This window comes from Elgaria multicarinata, chromosome 12 (genome assembly GCF_023053635.1).
Source record: "Elgaria multicarinata webbii isolate HBS135686 ecotype San Diego chromosome 12, rElgMul1.1.pri, whole genome shotgun sequence".
Lineage (NCBI taxonomy): Eukaryota > Metazoa > Chordata > Lepidosauria > Squamata > Anguidae > Elgaria > Elgaria multicarinata.
This window is the reverse complement of record NC_086182.1, coordinates 10,003,983-10,027,172: the sequence shown is the minus strand read 5'-3', so window position 1 is coordinate 10,027,172 and position 23,190 is coordinate 10,003,983. Positions and strand designations below refer to the sequence as shown.

Sequence of the window (23,190 nt, the reverse complement as noted above, 5' to 3'; positions counted from 1 at the left end):
TAAGATAATTGGTTTTTAAGTGAATATCAATGATTTTGCTATTAAAGACTCTGGTGGTTTCTGTTAAAATAACATTTCACAGAATCTACAAAGTTTGATACATAGTAACAAGGTCTACAGAAATAACGATTCTACAAAGTCATTGTTACAGATAAAGAGTACACAGGAATGGAGACAAATTGTTGGTATTGGTGTCCATTGTGCAATATCACATGTGTGGGTACAAATGGATTTTGTCTTTTCCCCCCAATAGCAACCCCAGAATAAGCACATACTCTTATAAACAATAAAAAGACACAGTCTTGTTACTAGCCAGTCATAATAGCTATTTTACCATCTTGGTTTTCAATGGCAACACAAGTTATTTAAGAAAATAGGGTGGTGAGGGAATGACACTTAAGTAGAGATACAGATCAACATGAACAAGTAAGAAGGAAATATAAAGTGTTCATCCAGTTAGTTCTTTCTGAGAAATAATTCCTTAAGGATGTCCAGTGCTAGGGCTGTGGGGGAGGTGTTTAGGAGAAAATTCAATATGATCTAACTTCTTTCCAAAAGCGGAAAGAGAACCCGGTAGAAACACCCCACTAGGTTCCTGTACACACCTGCCATTAGTACCACTAATGGAAAGTAGTGAACTGATGAACCGCTTTGGCAAAGCAGGATCTTTTTCCTTTGATTTGAAATGAAGTTACATGTGGATGAAAAGGACACAATCCACCAAGAGATGGGTGGTATACATTAAGCACTACTGTTTGGTAGATTGTGCGCTTAGGCTTCTGTGTGAAAACACGGCTGAAGTGTTTGCTTCATTTCCTCCAACCATCTACCATCACCACCTCACAAAGCTATCTACAGTACATCCAGGAGTGTTTAGATAAGTGCAATTTCTTTTTCCTGACATTTGTGAAGGGGGTAGGAGAAAGGAGGAGGGCTGATTTAAATTTTGAAAGTAAACACGTTGGGAAGTCATAATGCTGCTGATGTCTCAAGACAGTTGCTCTTTTTCTTAAGAGCATAGGAAAGAGAGACACACACTTTCCAAGTCCTTTCTATTTGCCTTGTGTCCATAACGTGCAACAGAAGCAGAAATAAATTTTAGACTCCATATTAAGGTGGGAAAAGAGACTTTCACAATACTATATAAAATGCATAAATAAAACACAAGCTGTAAAGAAAGAATGAAAACAACTTCAAGTACATTAAACCCTGAATTCAATGAGGCAGAAGTTCCAATGTTAAAGTGACAAATTCGTACCAGTGGCAGATATTCCACCCTCCCAACCCTACCCATAACGTCTCAGTATATACAGTCAACTATGGTTAGAAGGTAGTTGGGCAATGATATTCTAGTAATTACATCTTCCCAACACCACCTGTATATGTTAGGGGCAAGAGACCAAACATGAAGACCAATATACACCCAAGCCCCTTTTTATTTCATGTGAATACAATTTCTGAAAGGCTGTTTGTTTCTCACGCTGAATTTTAAGTACACAGATGCGCACTTGAGGGCTGCTAAAACACAATGTATGAAAGTACCTGTATTGTATATTACAAACCTATAGTACATACAAACACTTGTTTTAAGACACATATTTGATATTGGTACAAGCTGCAGGGAGCTCTAAAGTCACCCAGAGCAGCAGGCTCACGTCTTCACGTAACACAGCTTGAAGTCACATCCATGTCTGGAAATAAATGAAAAAGTAACGCAAAGAAGGTGGTTGTCCACAAGAGGAGACCAAGAAATTAGTTATCATGCTTCTTAGCCTCTGTTCCCTAAAACCCGACCCAAGGAAGGATACAAATTATTTAAATTGTTGTTTCTAAGGGCCACCTGGCATGGCAGAAATGTTTCCTGATTGTCCACTGCTTGTACATGTTGTGAACACCATAATATTTGATGAGAAAGCTGCAGGTTTGGAAGTATGTAGTGGAAACACAGATGGATATCCAACCTGTGTGCCCGCAGATGCAAACCCTCTTCAGATGGGACACGAGACATTTGGTTAACATGCAGGGAACAAAACTGCAGCATCAAAATTGTGGCCTTTATTGTTCACTGATCTTTTTTGGAGATGAATGAACCTATTGCCGTTTACGCAGTACCTTTTCATGTCGTGCAGGCAAAAAGGTGCTGCACTGCCACACACATCTGTGTTATGAAGCTTGCAATGTCAGAAGCAGTCCTGAGTCCCTAGTGGCTGTGCACGATGACAATACTGCCAGAAGACTCTACAGGTAGCAAGTTTAAGCCGAAAGTGTCCTCCAATAGCTAAGGTAACAAGAACAGAGAGCTGCAGTATTCTAACTGAGCAAGTCAGTAGACATTCCGCCCACTATTAAGGTGCTTGCTTTACAGGGTAAAGCAAACCCTATCCATCTCTATACATAGCCCAGATCACTGCATATGCATACAGGCTTCTAATCAGAAGTAACTCCCATTGAATTCACAGCGCAAGACTATAAGCTCCATCTGACTAGCATTTTATTGCACGCTAGTTACTGGGCACTCACGGAGTTTGCTCAGGTCCCTCGCATGATATCGTCTGCCTCCCGCGCACCTTCCACCCCTTCTAACCTTCCTTGCGCGGAAAAAAAAACCCCTAATTAAATCCGATGTTTTTTTAAACTTGGAATCGCTGCTCTCTCCTACTGTGTGCAGGAGAAGCAGCGCCATTAGAACAGCAGACTCAATAAGCCTCGTGCTCGTTCTGTACTTCCTCTCGGAAATAACTGAGGAACAAAAACACCAGTGGAAAAGCGAAGGTAGGGAGCGTGTTAACCCCAAGTGTGATGGAGCTTTATGAATGTTTACTCAGAAATAAGTACCACTGCGCTCAATGGGGTTTCTTCCCAGGTTAAGTGCGCATAGGATTACTACTATGCTAAGCGTGTAGAAGATGTAAGCACAGGGTTCTAGTCATTTGTACTAAGCCACTTGAAGAAAACTGTATACTCTACCTTAACAGACAGGAAAAAGTGGCTGGGAAGGGGAAGGGAACACACTTTCCTGAAGAGTTGCAAAACAACCATGCATAGTCTGCAGGCATGTGCTAAAAGAAAGCCAGTCATCAGACATGCAGACCTTCAATTGGCTCAACCCCATCTCTGGTAAATGGCATTGCTTCAACCACTCATTTTAAAGAGAAAAGTTGATGAAATCATTAGAAATGGAGTATGACAATGACAAAACCCCAGGAGTATTAAACATTACCAGTGCTCAATGCTCTTATCCATGATTAGTACTTTTTATACATAAAACGGTTAAAATTTCACATAAGTTACTGTTGCTATGCATTTTCTTTCTTTTTTTAAAAAAGGAAACGATTCCTGTTTTTCAGTATCAATTTTTGTTTAAACCAAGTGCTGCAAACTCAATTCAAGAATAAATGAATAAAACTTTTAAAATCCGTTTACTATCAGTCCTGCTAAGATCTGAAGTATCTTAGCCTAAGGAAGAACCTTTCTGGAGTTCAAAAGCATCTAATAATAATAATAATAATAATAATAATAATAATAATGATGATGATGATGATGTACCACCCAATAAAAGATTCCTCTTCATTGCACATTTCAGTGGAGGAAATCTGAAATACTAATTTAAGCTGCAAAGTGACATGCAGTGGAGTGTCCATTCATTCTGTGGCTACAGTAAGCTTGACCCTTGGCTATATGGGAGAATTGCCTAGATGGTGATCCCAGTGACCCTCCTACAATGTATAGACAATTTAGCCACCTTTCCTTCCAAAATTGCATTCAAGGTGACATGCAAGATGTAATGCTGTTGCTGGATGCTACTCTAGTATAGAATCATAGAACAGTAGAGTTGGAAGGGGCCTAAAGGCCGTTGAGTCCAACCCCCTGCTCAATGTGGGGGTTGGACTCGAAGGTAGTAAAGGTTGAGGGTAGCTCCAACCAGCTGGAACATGTCTACTTTGCTTCTTCTTAACCATGTGAAAAGGTTAGGGATGAAAGTGTGCATGGCAGTTTAGAGAGGTAGAGAAAGCTGGGAAGGAAGGAAAGAAAGAAAAGATGCAGTGCAGAGTGGTACAACAAGGAGGGACATGAGATAGATCGCATCTTAGATGCTGTAATGCTTACGGTCAACTCAGTCTATAGTTAACATGGTAGATACATTTTAAAAACCCATCCTAACTTTAACAGCATCTGTTGCCTATCATAATTAAGTCTTTTGGGACTGGCTATTTTCCCTTTCAAAATGCACTGTCAGGAGATCTGTGCACTGCCTAGCCATTTTGACAAGGGAGTATATGAAAGAGCACAACTGAGAGTGGGGGGTGTGTGTAGACAGAGAGGGGGAGATCTTGCAACATTCTGTGTTCACCAGCTCTATGAAGTGGGCAGGGCAGTTTGATTAACTATGTGCAAGGAAAGTACTGGGCTTGGCATTTTAGATTGGGGCAAATTTCTCTCCCAAAGAGTTTCTCCCCCACCCTTACTAAAAAAAAAGTTGTCAAACATATTCAGAAAATGAATATCTAAGTTTTAATATACATATACCAACTGTAGTATTTATTTCCCCCCCCCCTTTAGCATCGCCCTTTAGTGTAAACAAGTGCTTGGCATCTTCCTGTAGTACTCTGTACCATTCAATTGGCCCACAGAGATCTTCAGGGATATGCAAAAACAAGCAAACAAAAATCAACCCACAATATTCAGTGAGTTACAAAAAGAGGCTGCAAACTGAATCAAAGCTAAGGGACATTTCAGGTGCTTTAAAGAAATGTAGTGTGTTGAATTATTTTTTACGCCTGTACAAATGCGGAAAACAGAAGCTGCAGTTTCTTTCCCCTTGGATTACAGGCATTTTAAAAGAAGAATAGAAAGCCTAATCAGAAAACCTAAACAAAGAAATCCTGGCATCATAAGAAAATACCTGCCTGCTGTCTGTTTTCTGGTATTGGCACAATAATTCAATGTAACTATTCACTCAAGTGTCTTCAGTAAAAAAAAACAAAAGAAAAAAAGGAGACATTTAGAGCATCCATTTGGAAAGTGTAAGTTCAGTTGGTTATTTCAGTGCTGTACTGTTATTTTGTGAAGACCTACTAACAACAACAAAAAGAGAATATCTTGGATACACACATTGCTTTCTAAGACTGACCCTTTCTTATTCAATGAAGAGATTCCATTTGAGCAAACCAAACAATAAAGCCAAATAAACTATAAAACCCCAGTACAAATACCAAAATCATATGGCATCCCTTTTGAAAGCAGAGGAAGCTTGGACCAGGGTTATAAGAATGTCAGATCATCGGCAAGTATGCCATGAAACAAGCACAGCTGGCCATGTAAAATACACATAATTGAAGGCCAAGTTCTGCCCTACAAATTTAAAAGATACAGCATAATCAGGGCCTCTGTGAGCGGCAAGCCATCAGGGCTAGGTTACAAATCCTGCTCTGTTCTGTACATGATCCAGAAAACAAGAGTCCATCAGAACCCAGTTAGGGACCAGCCTGAAAACAGGCTTGTAAAGGAAGGAGATCCCCAAGGTATGGCAAAGACTTTCAACAGGCAAATAAAGCCCTGTTCCAAATGCTCTCTGCTTAATTGCCCTAAAATTCAATGGTGGCAGAAAAGTGACATATGCATAATTAAGCTGGACGCTGGGCAAAACGTAAGACATCCCAGGGCTGCCTACAGCCTTTCCAAATTAACGTTAGTAGATTATTACAGGCACAACCCACTAGAAGTTTCTGCTGCTCAAGCCCTTTTGAAATAAAGTGGGGTTCGAAAAACCGAGCGTTAAGAAGCCTCCGGTGGATGGTGCTTTTCGAAGCTGAAAGTGTAGTGTCAAACAGAACGCGCTTCAAGGGTAAACAGGCCACATCTAGCTTCTAGTTGGGAAAAACTTCTGTATCATGATCATCATTCACTCACTGGAAAGTAAAACGACACACATCATCTTCCTGTCTCAAAACTCTCATCATGGTGAACTTACTGGAATGAAGATGCCTGCCAACTGCCACAATACGTCTTTGATCCGCCCCCTAACAGATTTAACTGAAAGGCTACCGGTGTGCAGAGCAGTTTTTTCTTGTAGTTCTAAAACTAGACAGGGGGGGAAAAAGGACAGATACATACTGAGATAGATACCAGGCTGGTGTTGCTACTCCTTTTAGACACACTGACTGTAATAGGACCAGAAATCCTCAAAAGTCCATCAAAAATTAAATAAATAAATATTTTGCTATGTTTGGTTTCTACACTCAAAGAACATACTTTAAACATGATTTCCCCCCCCCAACGTCAGAAAGATTTCCTCTTCTAACAACAAAAGGTTGCCAAGACACTTTTTTCCCTGTTCTTCAAGAGCCTGAAGGACACACGCAAGGGCAAACGGATTTGACCACAGATGCCACAGGCTGCTAACTGCCACTCAATATCAGATGGTCCCTGTTTGAGTTCCATGGAGGCAGTTCTAAAGACAAAGACTGAGGGTCCCATGGCACTTTATCCAAATTCACAATGATTTGCCACTCAGTAGGGTGTGGGTTGGTTTTGTTTTTTTAAGGGAAAGACAAGTTTATTCCTTGGATTCTTCCTCGGGATTCTGCTGTTCCAATCGGCGTTTGATCTTGCACCAATATTCTAGTGCCACTGGCGCCTTAGGGTTGTGTTCAGAGCAGCATGGACGCCCATCCAAGGCTGAGGCCACAAGTGCTCCTTTTTCATGATCCTTGCAGTAAGCATGAGGGCAGAACTCACAGAATGAAGTAGCAGGGCTGCCACAGATGTCACACTGGTGCCACGGACATTCCCATTTCCCTGAAGAGAGCAAGCAGAGACAAGAGATAGATTAATGCAGGCACTGGGAAGAAAATATCCTGCCATCTGGCTGCCCAGCCACTTAGGGCCGGTCCATAAATTATGTGAGCCTCACGCACATCTTTGTTCTGCTCATACATTCCATTTCCATTGGTTACTTCCTATTTAACATCAACCGTCGGCTCATGGTACATCCAAACTAGCAAACCAGAGCTTGCACTTTCCTGCCAACCCAGGACTGCAAGCCACAGTTGACTCAGGAGCCTGTTCAGAGGTCAAGCAAATTTTGCTGATTTGGGTGTAATGAAAGACTACGGCTTACTTTAAAGCGGAAATAAATTAAATGAATCAGAGCACTCAATTGAAGGGGGCAGAGGTTAAGACATGAGCCCATTGCTCTTTCTTGTAGTGCCCAGGCATAGCTAGGTGTTACATCTGATGCAAGAGTTCAAGTCTTCCAGTGCAACTAATTCTGGGAACCTTGGCTTAAATGTATTTCAAATAAATTTCCCATCTTCATGAAAAATACAAAACTCTGCTGACACAATTATTGTACTTCTAGGTTACCTGAAAAGGTGAACTGAAACAAGTGACTTGGAATTCATTCTACGCTTGCTACGAGTAACCAAATTATCATTATAGAAATTCAATCACCCCAAGGATGTATTATTGGTTTCTTAAACTCTGGAATCCTAGCACTTCATGTTAGGATAACAGAAGACAACCATATGATAAACTGATTGAAAACTGGATCATTCCAAAGCTAAATCATTTCATATAATTAGAAAGGGAGTGTGTGAGTGTGCTGAAAGGCAAAATATTCTTGGGTAAATATTCTTTGTCCTAGTCCAATGACAGGAGAACGGGAATGTCTTGAGTGCAGGGCAATCTTTTCAAGTGTGTTCATGCACCCAGTACAAAAAATGAATACACCAATTAATTTCAACCTGCACCCATAAATACTACTGAAGAGCACCGTAAGACAGCCCCAGTCAATGTGACTCAATCATAAACTAAGCACAATAGCTAACAATCAGGAGAAATATATAGTGGTTGCGTGCAAACCATGCTGAACATGTCATTTCAAACAACGTTCCCAGTAGGATTCTATGGCAAACTCAACACAAAAGGTGATTTTTTCCCCCCAGTGTGTGTGAAATATTTCACAAAAGTTCTCTACTCACTCACCATTTACACCATTTGTGTTTGTGCGGTTCAGGTAGTAGCGATGTGGTCCTTTTGCCCCCTCCACAACACTAATCCAGGAAGCATTGTTCTCACTTCCTTCTGGCTTGAACATCATCATATAGCTATATGGATGGAGTGCCTTCCCATAGCTACCTGATGGATTGCCTTCCCTGATGTAAACCTGGTCAGGCTTTCTCTGTGGTGGCACCTACTACATGGAATGCCCTCCCCCTTGGTATGTAGGAGGCACAAACTGTGGCATGTTGGCATGTGGAAAGCATCCAACAATGGGTTAACTTCCCCTATCACCCAGGAGAAGTAGGGACCATGTGGCAAAGCTCTAAGTAATATGCTGGTCCCAGGATCTTCCCTGCCAGTTCAGAAACAGAGACTAAACAATGTCCCAGGTCTAAATTGGAAGAATAAGCAGAGAATAATAGAACAGGCTTGGTAGAGAGAGGAATTGCTTAGGAGTAGAAGCGACAGTAACCCCTGGGGAAGGCTTGGCCCAGTGGACGCAGAGGCAGGTGATCAGAGGGTGCATATATATTCTCAGTTAAAGAAATAGGGTGTGGTTTGGATGCCTTCCGCACACCAAGCCAGAAGGCACCTTCTCAGTAAGTACTAATGTTCTGTTCTCCAGGTTGGAGTGAGGAAGGTATCCAACAATGGGATATAATGAAGCTACTTTCCAATTAGGATGAAAATACTATTAAGAAATGGGTTTATTGTAGTGAAACTGCTTTCTGGAGGACTCTCCTACCAAAGTAAATGTCCACTGAGGCATTGTGTCTGCTTTATAGTGTTCTAGTGAATGAATTTGGATTTGCCCAGGTTGCTGCCTTGCATATTTCTGCAAGGAGTTAGGGTTTGCTGGCCTAGTGGAATGTGCTGTGACTTTGAGACATTTAGGAAGGTGTGAAGCCTCATATGCTGAAAATATACATGCCTTCAGCCACTTCTCCAGAGTGGATCTGGATAGTGAATCAGACTGCCTGGGTGTTTTGCATAGGGCTTGGCCACTCTTTGTACATCCAGGCTGTTCCAATCCCTCTCCAGCAGATGGGAGAGTTTACAGCAGAAAGAGGGAAGAATAAGCTCAAATAAGGTGTTGACTTTTGGTGCAAATGTAGGATTCTGTCGGAAGGTGACTATATCTTTTTGGAAGGTGACGAGGCCTTCTTACTGAGAGTGATGAAATTTCACATATTCTACATGCAGATGTGATGGCCACTAAATATCTGTGCTTGTAGAATGTGGGTTGGGAGAGGCTTCTCAAGAAACTCTGGAGGAAAGCTGGCTGGGTTTGTTCACTTATTTTTTGAGTTTTGTGGAGGAGAGAAAGAAGGATCGGAGGCGTGAGAATTGTGGTTACACTTTGTAGCACAGCCTAATCTTGATCTTGTAGGCCGTTGCTTAAGTAAATGATCTGCAAGATTACTTAAAATGGCTTCAGTAAGTCGGGAGATAATGATTTGCCTATTTGAAAGAGGCTCTGAATCAGATTCATTAGGTCCCAATTGTGTGGTAGAGGAGGAGCTGGATCATTTTGAGTACTTAAAATTGAAACATCTCCTTAAAATGGCTGCCACTTGTGTTTGGTGGGAATTTTGCAGGCAAGGAGAAGGGCGCAACTTTCACCCTGTTGATGGCTCCGGCAAAGGATTGTTGAGTCAGCAGTGGTTGCCTCTGTTCCTCCTCCTTCGAGCCCAAATTCAGCCAGATGGTTGGCTCCTTATCTCAGAAGTGGGTGGCATGGTCCACGGACACAAAAGTTCTGACTCCCTCAGCCGGGACCAAGTCCCGTACACTCAGATCATGAAACCTCCTTTCTCCCTCAGTGAGACTGAGCTGGTGGCTGGGACTGTTGCTTGCTGGATTGCTCCTCGCAATTGTGGTTGGAGAAATCGCACTCTTGAGTGGGAAGCAAATTGACGTACGCTTGGCTTTGGGGAGGTCCTAATAAAGCTTATATGAGTAACAGCCTTCGTTTTCTTTTGGAGGTTTGCTGACTGCTTGCCTCGTCTGAGGAGCCATGAGGAAAATCAAAAGTAAAGTGGTAAGGAGAAATACAAAGGTGTGTGTGTGGAGACAGGCTGTGAAATTTGAAGTTAAGAATTGCAGAAATAAGTAAAGTCTTGAGTAGTTGAGGACATGAGAGATAGCTCTACATTGTGCAAGAAGCAGGAGCAAACTGTTAAAAAGGAGCCTGGGATCAGCGTATTACTTAGAGCTTTATCATATGGACCCTGCTTTAGGGGGAGTTAAGAGGGGCAATAGGGGGAGTTAACCCATTGTTAGATGAACTCCTTTCATCAACTTGTAGTGCCTTGAACTACCTTTTCACCCAGGCCTTCCACGTCTGTTTGTGTTGCCCGGTTTGTTCACTGTTAGTTCTCTGATTTTAAACGTTTTGTCGTGCCCACCCCCACCCCCGCTGGAGGAATCCTCCTCTGAGGAGGAGCTAGAGCTCCCAGAAATAGACAACACCAAGGAATCACCCATCGTAGGAGATCTAGGGGAGCCTGGGATCTCAGAGAAGATGGCCATGGGTCCGTCCCCTCAGGAGGAGGGGAGTTACGACTCAGAGGCAAAAGCTGGGAGACCACCTAGTCCCCGAGAGTATCGCTGTTCCAAGAGGCAGGCCAGTAGGGCTCCTTTAAGGAGAAGTGCCCAAACAGGAAGGATGACTCCTCAAGAGGAATGGCGTCCTCGGGAGCAAGGCCTGTAATGAACCGCAGCTGAGCCCTGAAAGCTCTGGCAATATAAATTTGCAGTATCAGTCTAGCCATTGCTGGAAACAAGATCTTCTACCAGTTCCAGTGCCGTGTACTTTTGACCTTGTCCTGTGATTGAACCTTTGTGCTACTGACCTTGGACTCCTGCTTGATTCTTCTTCTTGTACTGCGCCTCATATCTTACTGCTTATCTGTATTTTGACTTAGCTGCTTTTCAGGCCTCTCTTTTGGAACTCTCCCTCTTGCCTGGTAAAACTGTGTCTTTGACCATTGCCTGTTTATTAACTTGCTTTTGGATTGCCCCTTCGTTTAACCTAATGCTGAGCTTGATCCAGCTATCATGGCAGGGCCGTTTTGAGGATGTGCATTTTTCTTTTATTTAAATGTTTTAATTGTGGAGGTGTCTTTTTAGACACAGACCTGGTTCACACGTAATGACGTGGCTAGCAGAGAAGTTAAGGATGTAGAAAATAAATTTTAGTATACACATAAAACAATAAACACTAAGCACTTAAAATACAGATTCAAAAGGGTGCTACATTAAAAAAAAGTGCTTGATGATCAGAAGCAACTTGGGCACTTAATGTAACATCCTTTTGAATCTGTATTTTAAGTGCTTAGTGTTTATTGTTTTATGTGTACATTAAAATTTGTGTATTTTCTACATCCTTAACTTCTCTGCTAGCCACTGTACTACTTTGGTTAAGGTTAACACCAGTTGTTTCTGTCTGTCCTCACACGTAATGACAACTGACAATTTAATTAACCCATGGGCTGTTGCCCTACTCAGAGTTAACCCATGATTTGGCTGCTAGATGACTGAGAAAAACGTGGGTTGATTTTTCAATTTCTTTGTTTGATTCCCACCCCTTCCGTCCACTCCCTCACTTTATCCTACATACCTTTGTACTGGCATCTAAATAGGTGTTGAATATTTTTTTTATTACCACTCTTGTCCACTGTCTCTCTAGCCTGCTGGAACAACCCATGAACAACCCATAGCTAGGTTCACAGGTTACGACAACCCAACAACAGTTCACAACCCAATAGCAAACCATGGGTTCTCTTTGTGGGTTATTTGCGGTTAATAAACCATAGTTTAAACCCATAGTTCCTGGTTCACATATAACAACAACCCATGATTCAAGAAACCATGGGTAATGAAACCATGGGCTGTCATTACATGCATGTATATTTGATTAAATATACAAATAAATAAATAATACATCTGTCATCATGAAGCCAACTGGAGGGTTGAGGAGGAAAAGTGGTGCTGAGCAACCAGCCCCTTTTGCAAGCACTGCGCCCCTGCTTGCAATAACACCAACACCTAAAAACTTGACCATGGGTGAGAGAGAAGAGAGGGTGGCATAGTTTGGGGGAGCAAGTCTGGCTTAGCGCCACTCTCAATATAAAGAGAATAGGATTTTAATAAAGTCATACAAAAGGTTCCCACTAGTAATAATAATCCTACAGTACTATTTGACTCATTGTGTAAGTGTGAAACCAGATTAGCCAGAACAGCACCATCCATGCATAAGAGGGATGTATCAGCAGGCTTGGGAGAACCTACAGAAGATCTGTAGGGGGGAAAACCTAAGGGGGAATAAAAGACTCAAAACAGAGGAATGAAAACTATGCTCAGTAAACATAGAATACTGATGGGGGTGGGAGGAAACCCTGTAAAATGGCAGGTGGCAGTGGGGGAGATTGAGTATCCTGGAAGAGGATTTGATTGGCTGGCTAGAATCCTGAACAGGAGAACTCCACACTGCAATTTTTTGTTGCAGTACTACTTGTATTTCCTCTAGAAAAAGTGGACTGTTTCCTAGCTAATTTTTCAGAACCAGAACATATAGAAAGCCAAAGTTAAACAGCCAGACATAGCAGGCCCTAAATAAATGTACACGGAGCCCAATTCCTGGCTGCCAAGAATGACCTGTAAAAGAGTGTCGTCAGGCACGTACCAAAGGGTGGCTGTGTCAAGTTAAGGCAGAGGAGGTGGTATGCTTTGGGACAGTCTTTTTTATCACACATGACCAATTCACCCCCATCTCCACACTGGAAACAGTTATCCTCATGCATCTGCTTCTGCTCTGTTTTTATCTTTCGTTTCTTCTGCTTCAATTTTGCGTTCTTAGCTTTCTCTTCATTTGCTGTCGCACACGCCGTCTGGTAGGTGGAGGAAAAAGTCATGGCAGTACAAGATTAGAGAATTACTACCATAAAAAGAAGAGCCAATGCACACCCACCCTGCTATTCTAAGGGCTGAAAACATTGATGCCTGAAGACACAGACATCCAGTAACCAGAAGAAATACATTACCCAAATTGGTACAGGCAGGCACCAGACTGTAGGAAATGGCCTTGTTTACCCTCTCCAATACGTACACTTGGGGAGGTTGGAAGGACTCAAATGTAACATTAAAACTATTTGCTGATTTTGTCCCAGGGGGCTTCCCCCCACCCCCACCCCCACCCCCTTGCATAACTAACCTTTGGCCGTACTCCTAGGAACCCACTGCAGTTATCTGCTCCACAGTGGCATTCTGTCCTGCCATTTCCCAGGCAATCCAAGTTATAGTTAAATGTTAACTCCATCCCTGGAAGTTCAAGACAAGTAGTTTACCACTAGACATTTGGGAAACGATGCCGACATGTTTACTTTTACAATTCAGAAAACGGTGATGATTGATTGATTGATTACCAGCCTCTCCCCCTCTGGATCGATACAATACTAAAATAACAATCACAACATCATAAAATTCTTAAGTTTAAAATTCATCTGGGTAGGCCTGCCGGAAGAGACTAGTTTAGGTCAAACCTTAAGACAAGTTGGTCCAGCAGACAACATTTAAAATGTAATTAGCCCTTTGCTCATTAAGATCACAGGGCTCTTCAGTCAAAGGACTTCTTTACTGACTTGGTCTAGCGATTAAGGAATCCAGATATTGACTCCTCCCTCGCCTGCATCATTTCTACAGAATCTCCTTCTCCTCCATGCCTCTCAATTGATATTGCGTATGTAGGGACACTTCACATCTTGTAGTAATAGCAGATACACAGCAGTATATTGCATGAACCTGTAATGTTTCTTGCACCATGCATTTTTTTTTACATTACCTTTCCATTGGGCCTGTCTAGGGGAGCAAAATGGCTTTTGATTTACTGGAACCAAAATCAGTTCTGCCCATACATGGAACAACCCCAGTTCAGGACTTTCCATCAACAGGAAAATCCACTCACCTGGGCACAGTAGAGCCCCCATCTCACCTTCTTGCACCCTACAGGCTGGCAGTTGGGAACCAACCTAACCCTCTCCATCCAGCAACATCAGGGGTTAGGACTGCGCTGCTCCCAGATGAATAAAACAACGGTTTTAAAATAAAGGAACACCACTCCTTGTTTTTAGACAATGCATGTATCTGTTATAGAGGGCATTTGTTTAGAATAATTATTCATTCTCACATGAGAGAATGTCTTTTCCTAAGATGGTGCTAGCCACAGTTTTTGAAAGTTCCTGCGTTAAAAGTAATTAATGACAAAGGCTTGTAAAAAGAGTAAATTAAACAATTAGACATTGACAGCCTAATTTACATTCAACTTTAAAAACAGAAAGAAAACGCAGTACTTATGTCATTCAATAAAATCCAGAAGTTTCTGTTGGCATTATTGGCAAATAAGGGCAAATAATAATAATTAACATTTCTATACCACGCCACCACGCCCCATAGCCGAAGCTCTCTGGGTGTTTTAAAAGCTTAAAACATTAACAACAATATGTAAAATTTAAAAATATACAACAGACAGTACACACAGATAGCATACAGCTAAAACCAACTTTCAGCAATCAGCTAAACCATAAAAAAAAATCCGGGTTAGATTAAAAACTCATCACATGCTAAATGCCTGGGAAAAGAGAAAAGTTTTGACCCGGTGCCGAAAAGATAGCAATGCTGGCACCAGGTGGGCCTCATTGGGGAGATCATTCCATAATTGGGGGCTGTAAGGGTAAGGTGAGGGTTAAACTGGACCTTGGGGCTGGCATGTCTTTTAATTTATGAATTTTATGGTTCCATAGGAAGGGAGATAAGAACCAGGCAGCTGTATGGGGGAGAAGACTGGAGCCAAGCCGATTGTAACTGTCCGCTTGTCCTTGAGTGATTAACCATCCCGGGCGGAGGTGTGAAGACACTCCACGCATCAAAGCTGAAGGGAGGGGGGAAGGAGTGAAAAGAATAGTATAAAGACATCCCTGTGAAGGGAACAGGGGGGTCGTCGGCTGAGATCGGTCTGGGGTGACGTATGAATTATAGTTGTAGTTTTTAGCTTGCTTGCTCTGGGTTCTTACACATTTATGCATGCTTTTATAGTTTTATTCTGCTAATCCCATGTATTCCTACCCTTTTCCTAATAAATGGTCTTAAACCTCATTTTGTGTGAGCCGTGAGTGTCTGTGCCTGGGGATCCGTGCTAAATCCAGTCCAGAAGCCAGCAAGTTGCTGGGCGCTCTTCCTTTACATGGTGGGCAGCGCTGGGATTCGACACGGATCCGGAGGGGCAAGACGCTGGTAGGAAAAAGGGGATAGACACAAGGCATAAGGTTTGAACCCGGTGCGAGCAAGGTCGAGTAGACAGCCGACAATGTTGCAGGACCAGGGAGCAGTAGCTTCAGGTGTGAAGTTGTTGGGGGCGACTTCTCAGGAAGGGGCGGAAGGGGATCCCATCCCAGCCACTATCGAATGGGTGGTAGAGGGGACGCCTAGCTCCGTGGAGAGGGCCCGGAGACGACATTCCGCACAGCTCTGGACACCAAGCGAAGGGCAGGAGAGTGCGTGGTATGACGTTCGGCCTAAGATCTCATTCCCTCAGGGGATGATGGACGGAAATGGCCCAAGTGTACAGATCCCACACCCTCAAGGGGTCCCTCACCCTCAGGGGGCGGCGGATAGAAAGGGCCCAAGCGTGAAGGCGGAGGAAGAGAACAACGAGGGGAAGATGCAGCGAATGTATACGGAATGCTTGGAGCTGATGACCCGCCACCTGAAGGTAGTCGAAATAGAGAGAGAGGGGACCCGGGGTCAATCTCCGGCGGGATTGTCAAGGAACCGATTCGACCGGCGGGCGTTCCCGGTGTACCAAGAGGGTGATGATGTGGGAGCTTTCTTGGCGCTCTTCGAGGATACCTGCGACGAGTTGGGGGTCCCGGCCACCCAGATGATGAGCCTGCTGCGCCCGCAAGTTTCCAGGACATTGAGAGAGATGATAGCCACCATCCCTCGGGAACTGCGGCACGATTATGGGCATTTCAAGTCAGTGGCAAAGGAGCAGTATGCCCTCACGGCAGAGCACTGTCACCAAAAGTTTCGGCAGCTTACCAGGAACCCAACGGAGACCTTCGCGGCGTTCACTACACAGATGCTGATGGCAATGGAGGCCTGGATGGAGGCAGAGGGAGTCCACAACCTCAAGGCGGCCAAAGATCTGGTGGCCAAAGGAGCAACTCTATCGGCAGTTCCCCAAGAAGTACGATGCCTGGATGGGGGAGAAGAACCCCAAGATGCCGATGGAAGCAGCCAAAATAGCGGACTGCCTGCAGGTGTTCGAGCGGAAGGGCGCTGGGGGGACCCCTCGGGGGATGGAGAAAGGTCTGGAGCTGCGCCCCAGTGGAATGTCGGCGGAGAAGAAGGCGGCTTGGCCCGGGAAGGATCACAGAGAAAAAGGGAGTGCCCCGGCAGCGGCGGCGGGGCCCCAACCGAGTGGGGGGTGCTTCTACTGCAAGGAGCCCGGGCACTTGAAGAGGGAATGCCCCAAGCTGGCGGCCAAGCAGGCGGGGGCAGGCGGGGGCCCAGCGACGCGACCGGTAGTGCGAGCGGCGGCGGCCCCACCAGTGCCGGCTTCTCCGTTGTCGAATTGGAGCGACGACAGTGAGGGAGAAGTTGCTGACCTGGAGTGGGAGTACATGAGCAGCGAGCCAGCCGGAGTAGCGAAGGCGGCGGCAGGTCCAGAGAAGCCAGGTTCCTCTTCAGCCGTCGCTATGCGGTTGGTGACCCCGGCGCAGCTCCAGTGGAGTCGGAAGAAATTCTGTGAGTGTGTGGTGGTCGATGGGAGACAGGTGCGGGCTCAAAGAGACACCGGTGCGGATTTGAGCAGCATACATGTGGGCCTGCTCAAGCTGGGACAGAAACTTTCGGGCCAAACTGTGACAGTAACCCCGTACGGAGCACCTCCTTTTGAGGCTCCGCTGGCTCGAGTAAAGATTGAGTACCGTGGGTGGAAGGGTGAACTGGTTATACTCACGCATACCGAGGGGCCAGCTTTCCTACAGGGAAATGACTTATGTTTTAAAGTCACACAACTTGTCGTGGTTACTCGGGGGAAAGCCGCTAAGCGGAGGGAGGACCCGGGGAGCGAAAAGGAGGATGCCCCTTTATCCAAGTCACCTGAAGCTGAAGGAGAGGGAGGAGGTCCTGCCCCAGAGGGCCTGGACACCCCAGAGTTCCGCCAAGAACTTCAGCAGGATCCCACCCTACAAGGGTGTCGGGAGGCAGCAGGGGGGCCATCAGAGGGTCGGGGAAAGACGGGCACGGCGGTGTTTGCCTGGGAAAAAGGGCTGCTGTACCGGCTGTTCTCGCCCAAAGGTGGGGGGGGGTAGAGAGGAAACAACTGGTAGTACCCCAGTCGGCGTGGGGAAGGGTACTAGAAGCAGCCCATGAGTTGCTGTGGGGAGGGCACCTGGGTATCCGCAGAACCCTGGAGCGGGTGAGCCGGGACTTTTACTGGCCGGGGGTAGCCCAGGAAGTACGGGGCTTTTGCTCCACGTGTGATACCTGTCAACGAGTAGAGTTTCCCCGGGATCACCCTAAGGCTCCACTTCGCCCTTCCCCCATCACAGAGGTGCCGTTTGAAAAGATGGGGGTGGATATATTGGGACCGTTCAGCCCGGCCACTCGGTCGGGGAAGAAATACATTCTAACTCTAGTGGATTACGCCACCCGGTTTGTGGAAGCGGTGCCCCTGGCTGCGATTTCCGCCCCGCAGTTGGCAAAGGCTATGACGATTTTTACCCGCTTGGGGGTCCCCAAAGTACTGGTACATGATTTGGGAGGGGGGGTTATGTCCCAGTTGCTGAAGGAACTATGGAAGTTGGCAGGAGTGCAGCAGTGTACTTCCCCGGCGTACCACTATGAGGGCAACGGGCTAGTAGAGCGGTTTAACCAAACCCTAGGGAGGATGTTGAAGGCGTACACCACCAAGCACGCAGCAGATTGGGACCAAGCCCTACCCTATCTCCTTTTTGCTGCCCAAGACGCTAAGAGCGATAGCTTGGGGTTTTCGGCGAATGAGCTGGTGTTTGGATGGGAATTGAGAGGCCCACTAAAGTTGCTGAGGGAAGGGTGGGAGGGGCAGACCAGCCCCACTCCTGTTTCCATAGTAACATGTTTGCAAAATTTACAGAACTTGCTGAGGGAGGTAGGAGAGGCTGCTCAAGAGAACTTAGCCCAAGCCCAAGAAGTCCAGAAGGGGTGGTACGATAGGAAAGTGCGACAGCGGGTGTTCCAGGAGGGAGACAAGGTACTGGTTTTAAAGCCACTGAAGCCGGAAAAACTTGCGGTCAGATGGGAAGGGCCCCTGGTGGTGGAGAAAAAGCTAAACGAGGTTAATTATCTGTTAAAGGACCCCGCCACCCAACGCCGCTCCAAGGTGTATCATGTAAACATGATGAAGCCGTTTCAGGAGCGAGCCGTTCGGGTGTGCCAAGTGGGAAAGGGGGACCCGTTAGATGGAGAGGCGGGAATGGACGTCTTAGCTAGTTATCGGGGAAAGGAGGGGCTGGTCGACATTCAGATACCGGAGGAATTGGGTTGGACACAGCAAGAGCAGCTGAAGCGGTGTTTAGGGGGGTTTGAGGAGCTGTTTTCAGGGCTGCCTCCATTGACACCGGGAATCACCCACCGATCCAGTCTCCCCCCCACTGGCTGAACGGCAGGCAGTTAGAGATAGCGAACAAGGAGATCAAGGAGATGTTGGCAATGGGGGTTATTAAAAAGAGCCACAGCCCCTGGTCCTCCCCCCTCGTCATCGTGGCGAAGAAAGATGGCTCGATCAGTTTCTACGTGGACTTCAGGAAGCTAAACAGTGTTTCCACGGTGGCGGCTTATGACATGCCACGTACGGATGTTCTAATAGAAACGATAGGGAAAGCCAAATACATCTCCACATTGGATTTAACCAAGGGATATTGGCAGGTGCCGCTAGATGAGGATGCTGCCTTGAAGTCTGCCTTTTCCACCCCTAGGGGGCACTACCAGTTCACAGTGTTGCCGTTTGGGCTCTCGAATGCTCCGGGGGGCTTTCAGAAACTTATGGACCGGGTTTTAGAGGGGCTGGGGCCTTTTTCGTGTGTTTACCTGGATGATGTGGCGGTGTTTAGTGACACCTGGGAGCAGCACTTAGAACATCTAGCTCAGGTGCTGGGGCAGCTACGGGAGGCCGGGTTAACCGTAAAGGCCTCCAAGTGCCAATTTGGAAGGGCGGAAGTAACGTATCTAGGACATCGGGTAGGGCAGGGAGCGTTAAAGCCCCTGGAGGCCAAAGTGGAGGCAGTCCAACAGTGGCCTGTCCCGCAAACAAAAAAGCAGGTCCAGTCCTTCTTGGGGCTAGCGGGCTACTATCGCAGATTTGTTCCCAACTTTAGCCAGCTCGTGGCCCCCCTGACTGATCTGTGTAGGAAGAGACAGCCGGTGAGGGTACAGTGGACGGAAGCTTGCCAGCAGGCATTCGAAGGGTTAAAAGAAAAACTAAAGCGTGCTCCAATTCTCCGAGCGCCCGACTTCAATCGGCCGTTCGTGGTATAAACGGACGCTTCCGAAGCAGGGTTGGGGGCGGTGCTGCTGCAGGAAGGAGAGGGGGGGCAGTTCCAGCCCGTCGCGTTCATTAGCAAAAAATTGCTGCCACGAGAGAGGGCCTTGGCTACTATCGAAAAGGAATGTTTGGCCATCGTATGGGAAGTGGGGAAATTACGCCCCTACCTTTGGGGGCGGCCGTTCCAAATACAAACTGACCATTCCCCGCTGTGCTGGCTATCCCGGGTGAAAAATACCAACCGAAAGTTGTTAAGATGGAGCTTGGCGTTGCAGGACTATGATTTTACCATTTCCCATATCAAGGGAAAAGAGAATGTCGTGGCGGATGGGTTGTCCCGAAGCTTTGGGCGAGAGGGAGAGGGGAGGTGTGAAAAACCCCTGCCCCTGCGTGGGGCACAAAAAAGAAAATAAACGGAGAAAGGGGTCAATGTGTAAACCGGGGAATGACAAAGGGAGGTAGGATGGAATTTTCTAGAAATTCCATCTTAGGGGGGAAGTGTAAGGGTAAGGTGAGGGTTAAACTGGACCTTGGGACTGGCATGTCTTTTAATTTATGAATTTTATGGTTCCATAGGAAGGGAGATAAGAACCAGGCAGCTGTATGGGGGAGAAGACTGGAGCCAAGCCGATTGTAACTGTCCGCTTGTCCTTGAGTGATTAACCATCCCGAGCGGAGGTGTGAAGACACTCCACGCATCAAAGCTGAAGGGAGGGGGGAAGGAGTGAAAAGAATAGTATAAAGACATCCCTGTGGAGGGAACAGGGGGGTCGTCGGCTGAGATCGGTCTGGGGTGACGTATGAATTGCAGTTGTAGTTTTTAGCTTGCTTGCTCTGGGTTCTTACACATTTATGCATGCTTTTATAGTTTTATTCTGCTAATCCCATGTATTCCTACCCTTTTCCTAATAAATGGTCTTAAAACCTCATTTTGTGTGAGCCGTGAGTGTCTGTGCCTGGGGATCCGTGCTAAATCCAGTCCAGAAGCCAGCAAGTTGCTGGGCGCTCTTCCTTTACAGGGGCCACCACAGAGGAGGCCCTCTCCCTTGTTGCCACCTTCCGAGCCTCCCTTGGAGTAGGCACCCAGAGGAGGGCCTTAGATGTTGAGCGTAGTGTACAGGCATGTTCAAGCCAGGAGAGGCACTCTGTTAGGTATTGTAGTCCTGAGCCATGATAAGGCTTTATGGGTTAAAACCAGCACCTTGAATCAAGCTTGGAAACATACAGGCAGCCAATACAAACGGGCATTCAGAAGAAAAATGCAGAAGCACTTTTGGGGAAATGCAGAAGCAATTTTACCTCCAGGAATATCACACAGAGCGAAGAGTCCAACTCGGACATCCCCATTCACTGTCCACTTCTGGGTTTCACAGTTGGGGTTGCAGCTGTGGTTCATAAAGCGAGAGTAATTCCCCTTTGGGCCAGCATCTATTATACGGTCCTTCAATAAGACCAAAGAATACAAAGTAAATAATACACCAAATATCTAAGAAGGAAACTTTACATTTCTAGGGGGATAGCTGTGTTGATTTATCATAACAAAGAGTCTTAAGCAAGAATTTGTCAGATTTTAAATAAGGAGTTCTTTACACAGTACATAGTAAACTATGGAATTGGCTGCCACAAAGTGCAGTGATGGGCACCAACTTGGATGACTTTAAAAGGTGTTTAGAAAAAATCATGGAGAAGGAGGCCATCCAAGTTGGTATACATACTGCCTATGATACTAGAGGTAGTACACAGCCATCAGGAATAGTAGCCACTATCTCCAGTGCCAGAGGCAGCATGTACACCAGTTGCTGGGGATCATGGCTGGTGGGTGGGTGGGTGCTGTTGCACTATTGTCCTGTTTGTGGTTGACAGCTGATTGGCCACTGTGTGAACAAAATGCTGGACTAGATTAACCTTGATTTGATTCCGTCCGAGATCCTGAGAAGCTGCTGCCAGCTAGAGTAGACCAGCAGTTTTCAACCTTTTCAGACCTGGGACTCACCTTCAGCCAAAACATGTATTTAGGAACCCATTTCTCTCTTTTTTAATCCTATATTTGTATAGTAGCAGTGCTGCTGCTACAGTTCATGTTAGGTTAGGCTGTGACCCAATACTAGGTGCTAACCCACAAGTTAGACGGACAAACTGTCTGATCTGGCATAAAGCAGCTAACTATGTTCAAATCACAGTTAGTTCCAGCTTCAGCCACAAAGTCATTAACAGCCTTGGCTTCAGCACACCCCGGCCCCCTTGCAATATGGGGAGAAGAGTACTGTCTTGTCTTACTGGATAGTTGTACAGATTACCGAGATGTGTCAACTGTTAATTAGCACATTATTATTATGTGGGGGTGGATCACACAGAGATAACCCAGGGGAGAGCCAGGCTGCTCCCCATCAATGGGGCAAACCACCTAAGGCCTGTTCAGACAACACACTAAGCCATGGTTAGGCCACTAACCTTTTTGTAACAAATGGTTAGGGAGCATGTTTAAATTACGGTAATGTAGCCACCATGATTAAAAATGGCTTACATGACTCACTAAGCCATAATGTTTAGCTCAAAATGCTTAACCACTTGGCTTACCGTGTTGTCTGAAGAGGGACCTAGGTATGAAAAAAAATGCGGCTTTCTTGAACCGTTCCTACTCCAACTAACTAGAGCCAAGGGCTACGCACATGTGTGCCACTTCCAAATATTGGCACTAGACAGTATTTATTTATTTATTCATTTAGAATATTTATATACCGCTCCTCATTGAAAAAATTTCGGAGGTACAAGGTAAAATGAAAATAAAAACAGTTAAAACAAAATTTAAAAAGAAGCAAAACAACAACAACACAGAAATCCAAGGCTGCATGTTAAAGAAAGGCTTCTTGGAATAAAGATGTTTTCAGGAGGAGCCGAAAGGAGTACAAGGTTGGAGCCTGTCTGAGCTCCAGAGGCAGGGAATTCCACAGGAGGGGCGCCACCACGCAGGCTCTTCCCCTGGTGGATTCCAATCGGAGGATGGATCTAGGTGGAACCACCAGGAGCAGGCCCTCAGATGACCTCAGTGACCGGGCAGGTTGGTAAGGGAGAAGGCGCTCTCTCAGGTATCCTGGTCCCAAGTTGTTTAGGGCTTTGTACACAAGTACAAGAACCTTAAACCTGGCCCGGTAGCGAATAGGCAGCCAGTGCAGTTCCCTCAGCAGAGGAGTTACATGCTGGAAAGGGGCGGCTCCGGACAACAGCTGAGCTGCAGCATTCTGCACTAGCTCCAGCTTCCGGAGCAGCTTCAAGGGCAGCCCCACATAGAGCGCGTTGCAGTAATCCAATCTTGAGGTTACCAATGCCTGTACCACCGTGGTCAAGCTATCCCTGTCCAGGAGAGGCCGTAGTTGGCGAACCAACTGAAGATAGTAAAAGGCACTCCGAGCCATGGCGGCTACTTGAGCCTCCAACGACAGAAATGGGTCTAAGAGTACCCCCAAACTACAAACCTGTTCTTTCAGAGGCAGAGCAACCCCATCCAGAACAGGCAATGAGCCTGTCTCCCGGACTCGGGAACCACTCACCACAGGGCTTCCGTCTTGCCAGGATTTAGTCTCAGTTTATTGGCCCTCATCCAG

The 23,190-nt window shown here is 45.8% G+C and overlaps 1 protein-coding gene across 1 annotated transcript in view; it reads right to left on the bottom strand.

The window, feature by feature from the left end:
• Nucleotides 1–247: 247 nt before the first annotated feature.
• The window catches only part of NSD3 (nuclear receptor binding SET domain protein 3), a 98,379-nt gene continuing 75,436 nt past the window's right edge, over nucleotides 248–23,190 (bottom strand). The window contains exons 21-24 of the mRNA XM_063139319.1: nucleotides 20,888–21,029; nucleotides 13,220–13,326; nucleotides 12,692–12,896; nucleotides 248–6,798 (exon numbers count right to left, since the gene is read on the bottom strand). Coding sequence (XP_062995389.1) covers nucleotides 6,557–6,798; nucleotides 12,692–12,896; nucleotides 13,220–13,326; nucleotides 20,888–21,029 — 696 coding nt within the window. The 3' untranslated portion in view covers nucleotides 248–6,556. The remainder of the gene's footprint in view (nucleotides 6,799–12,691; nucleotides 12,897–13,219; nucleotides 13,327–20,887; nucleotides 21,030–23,190) is intronic.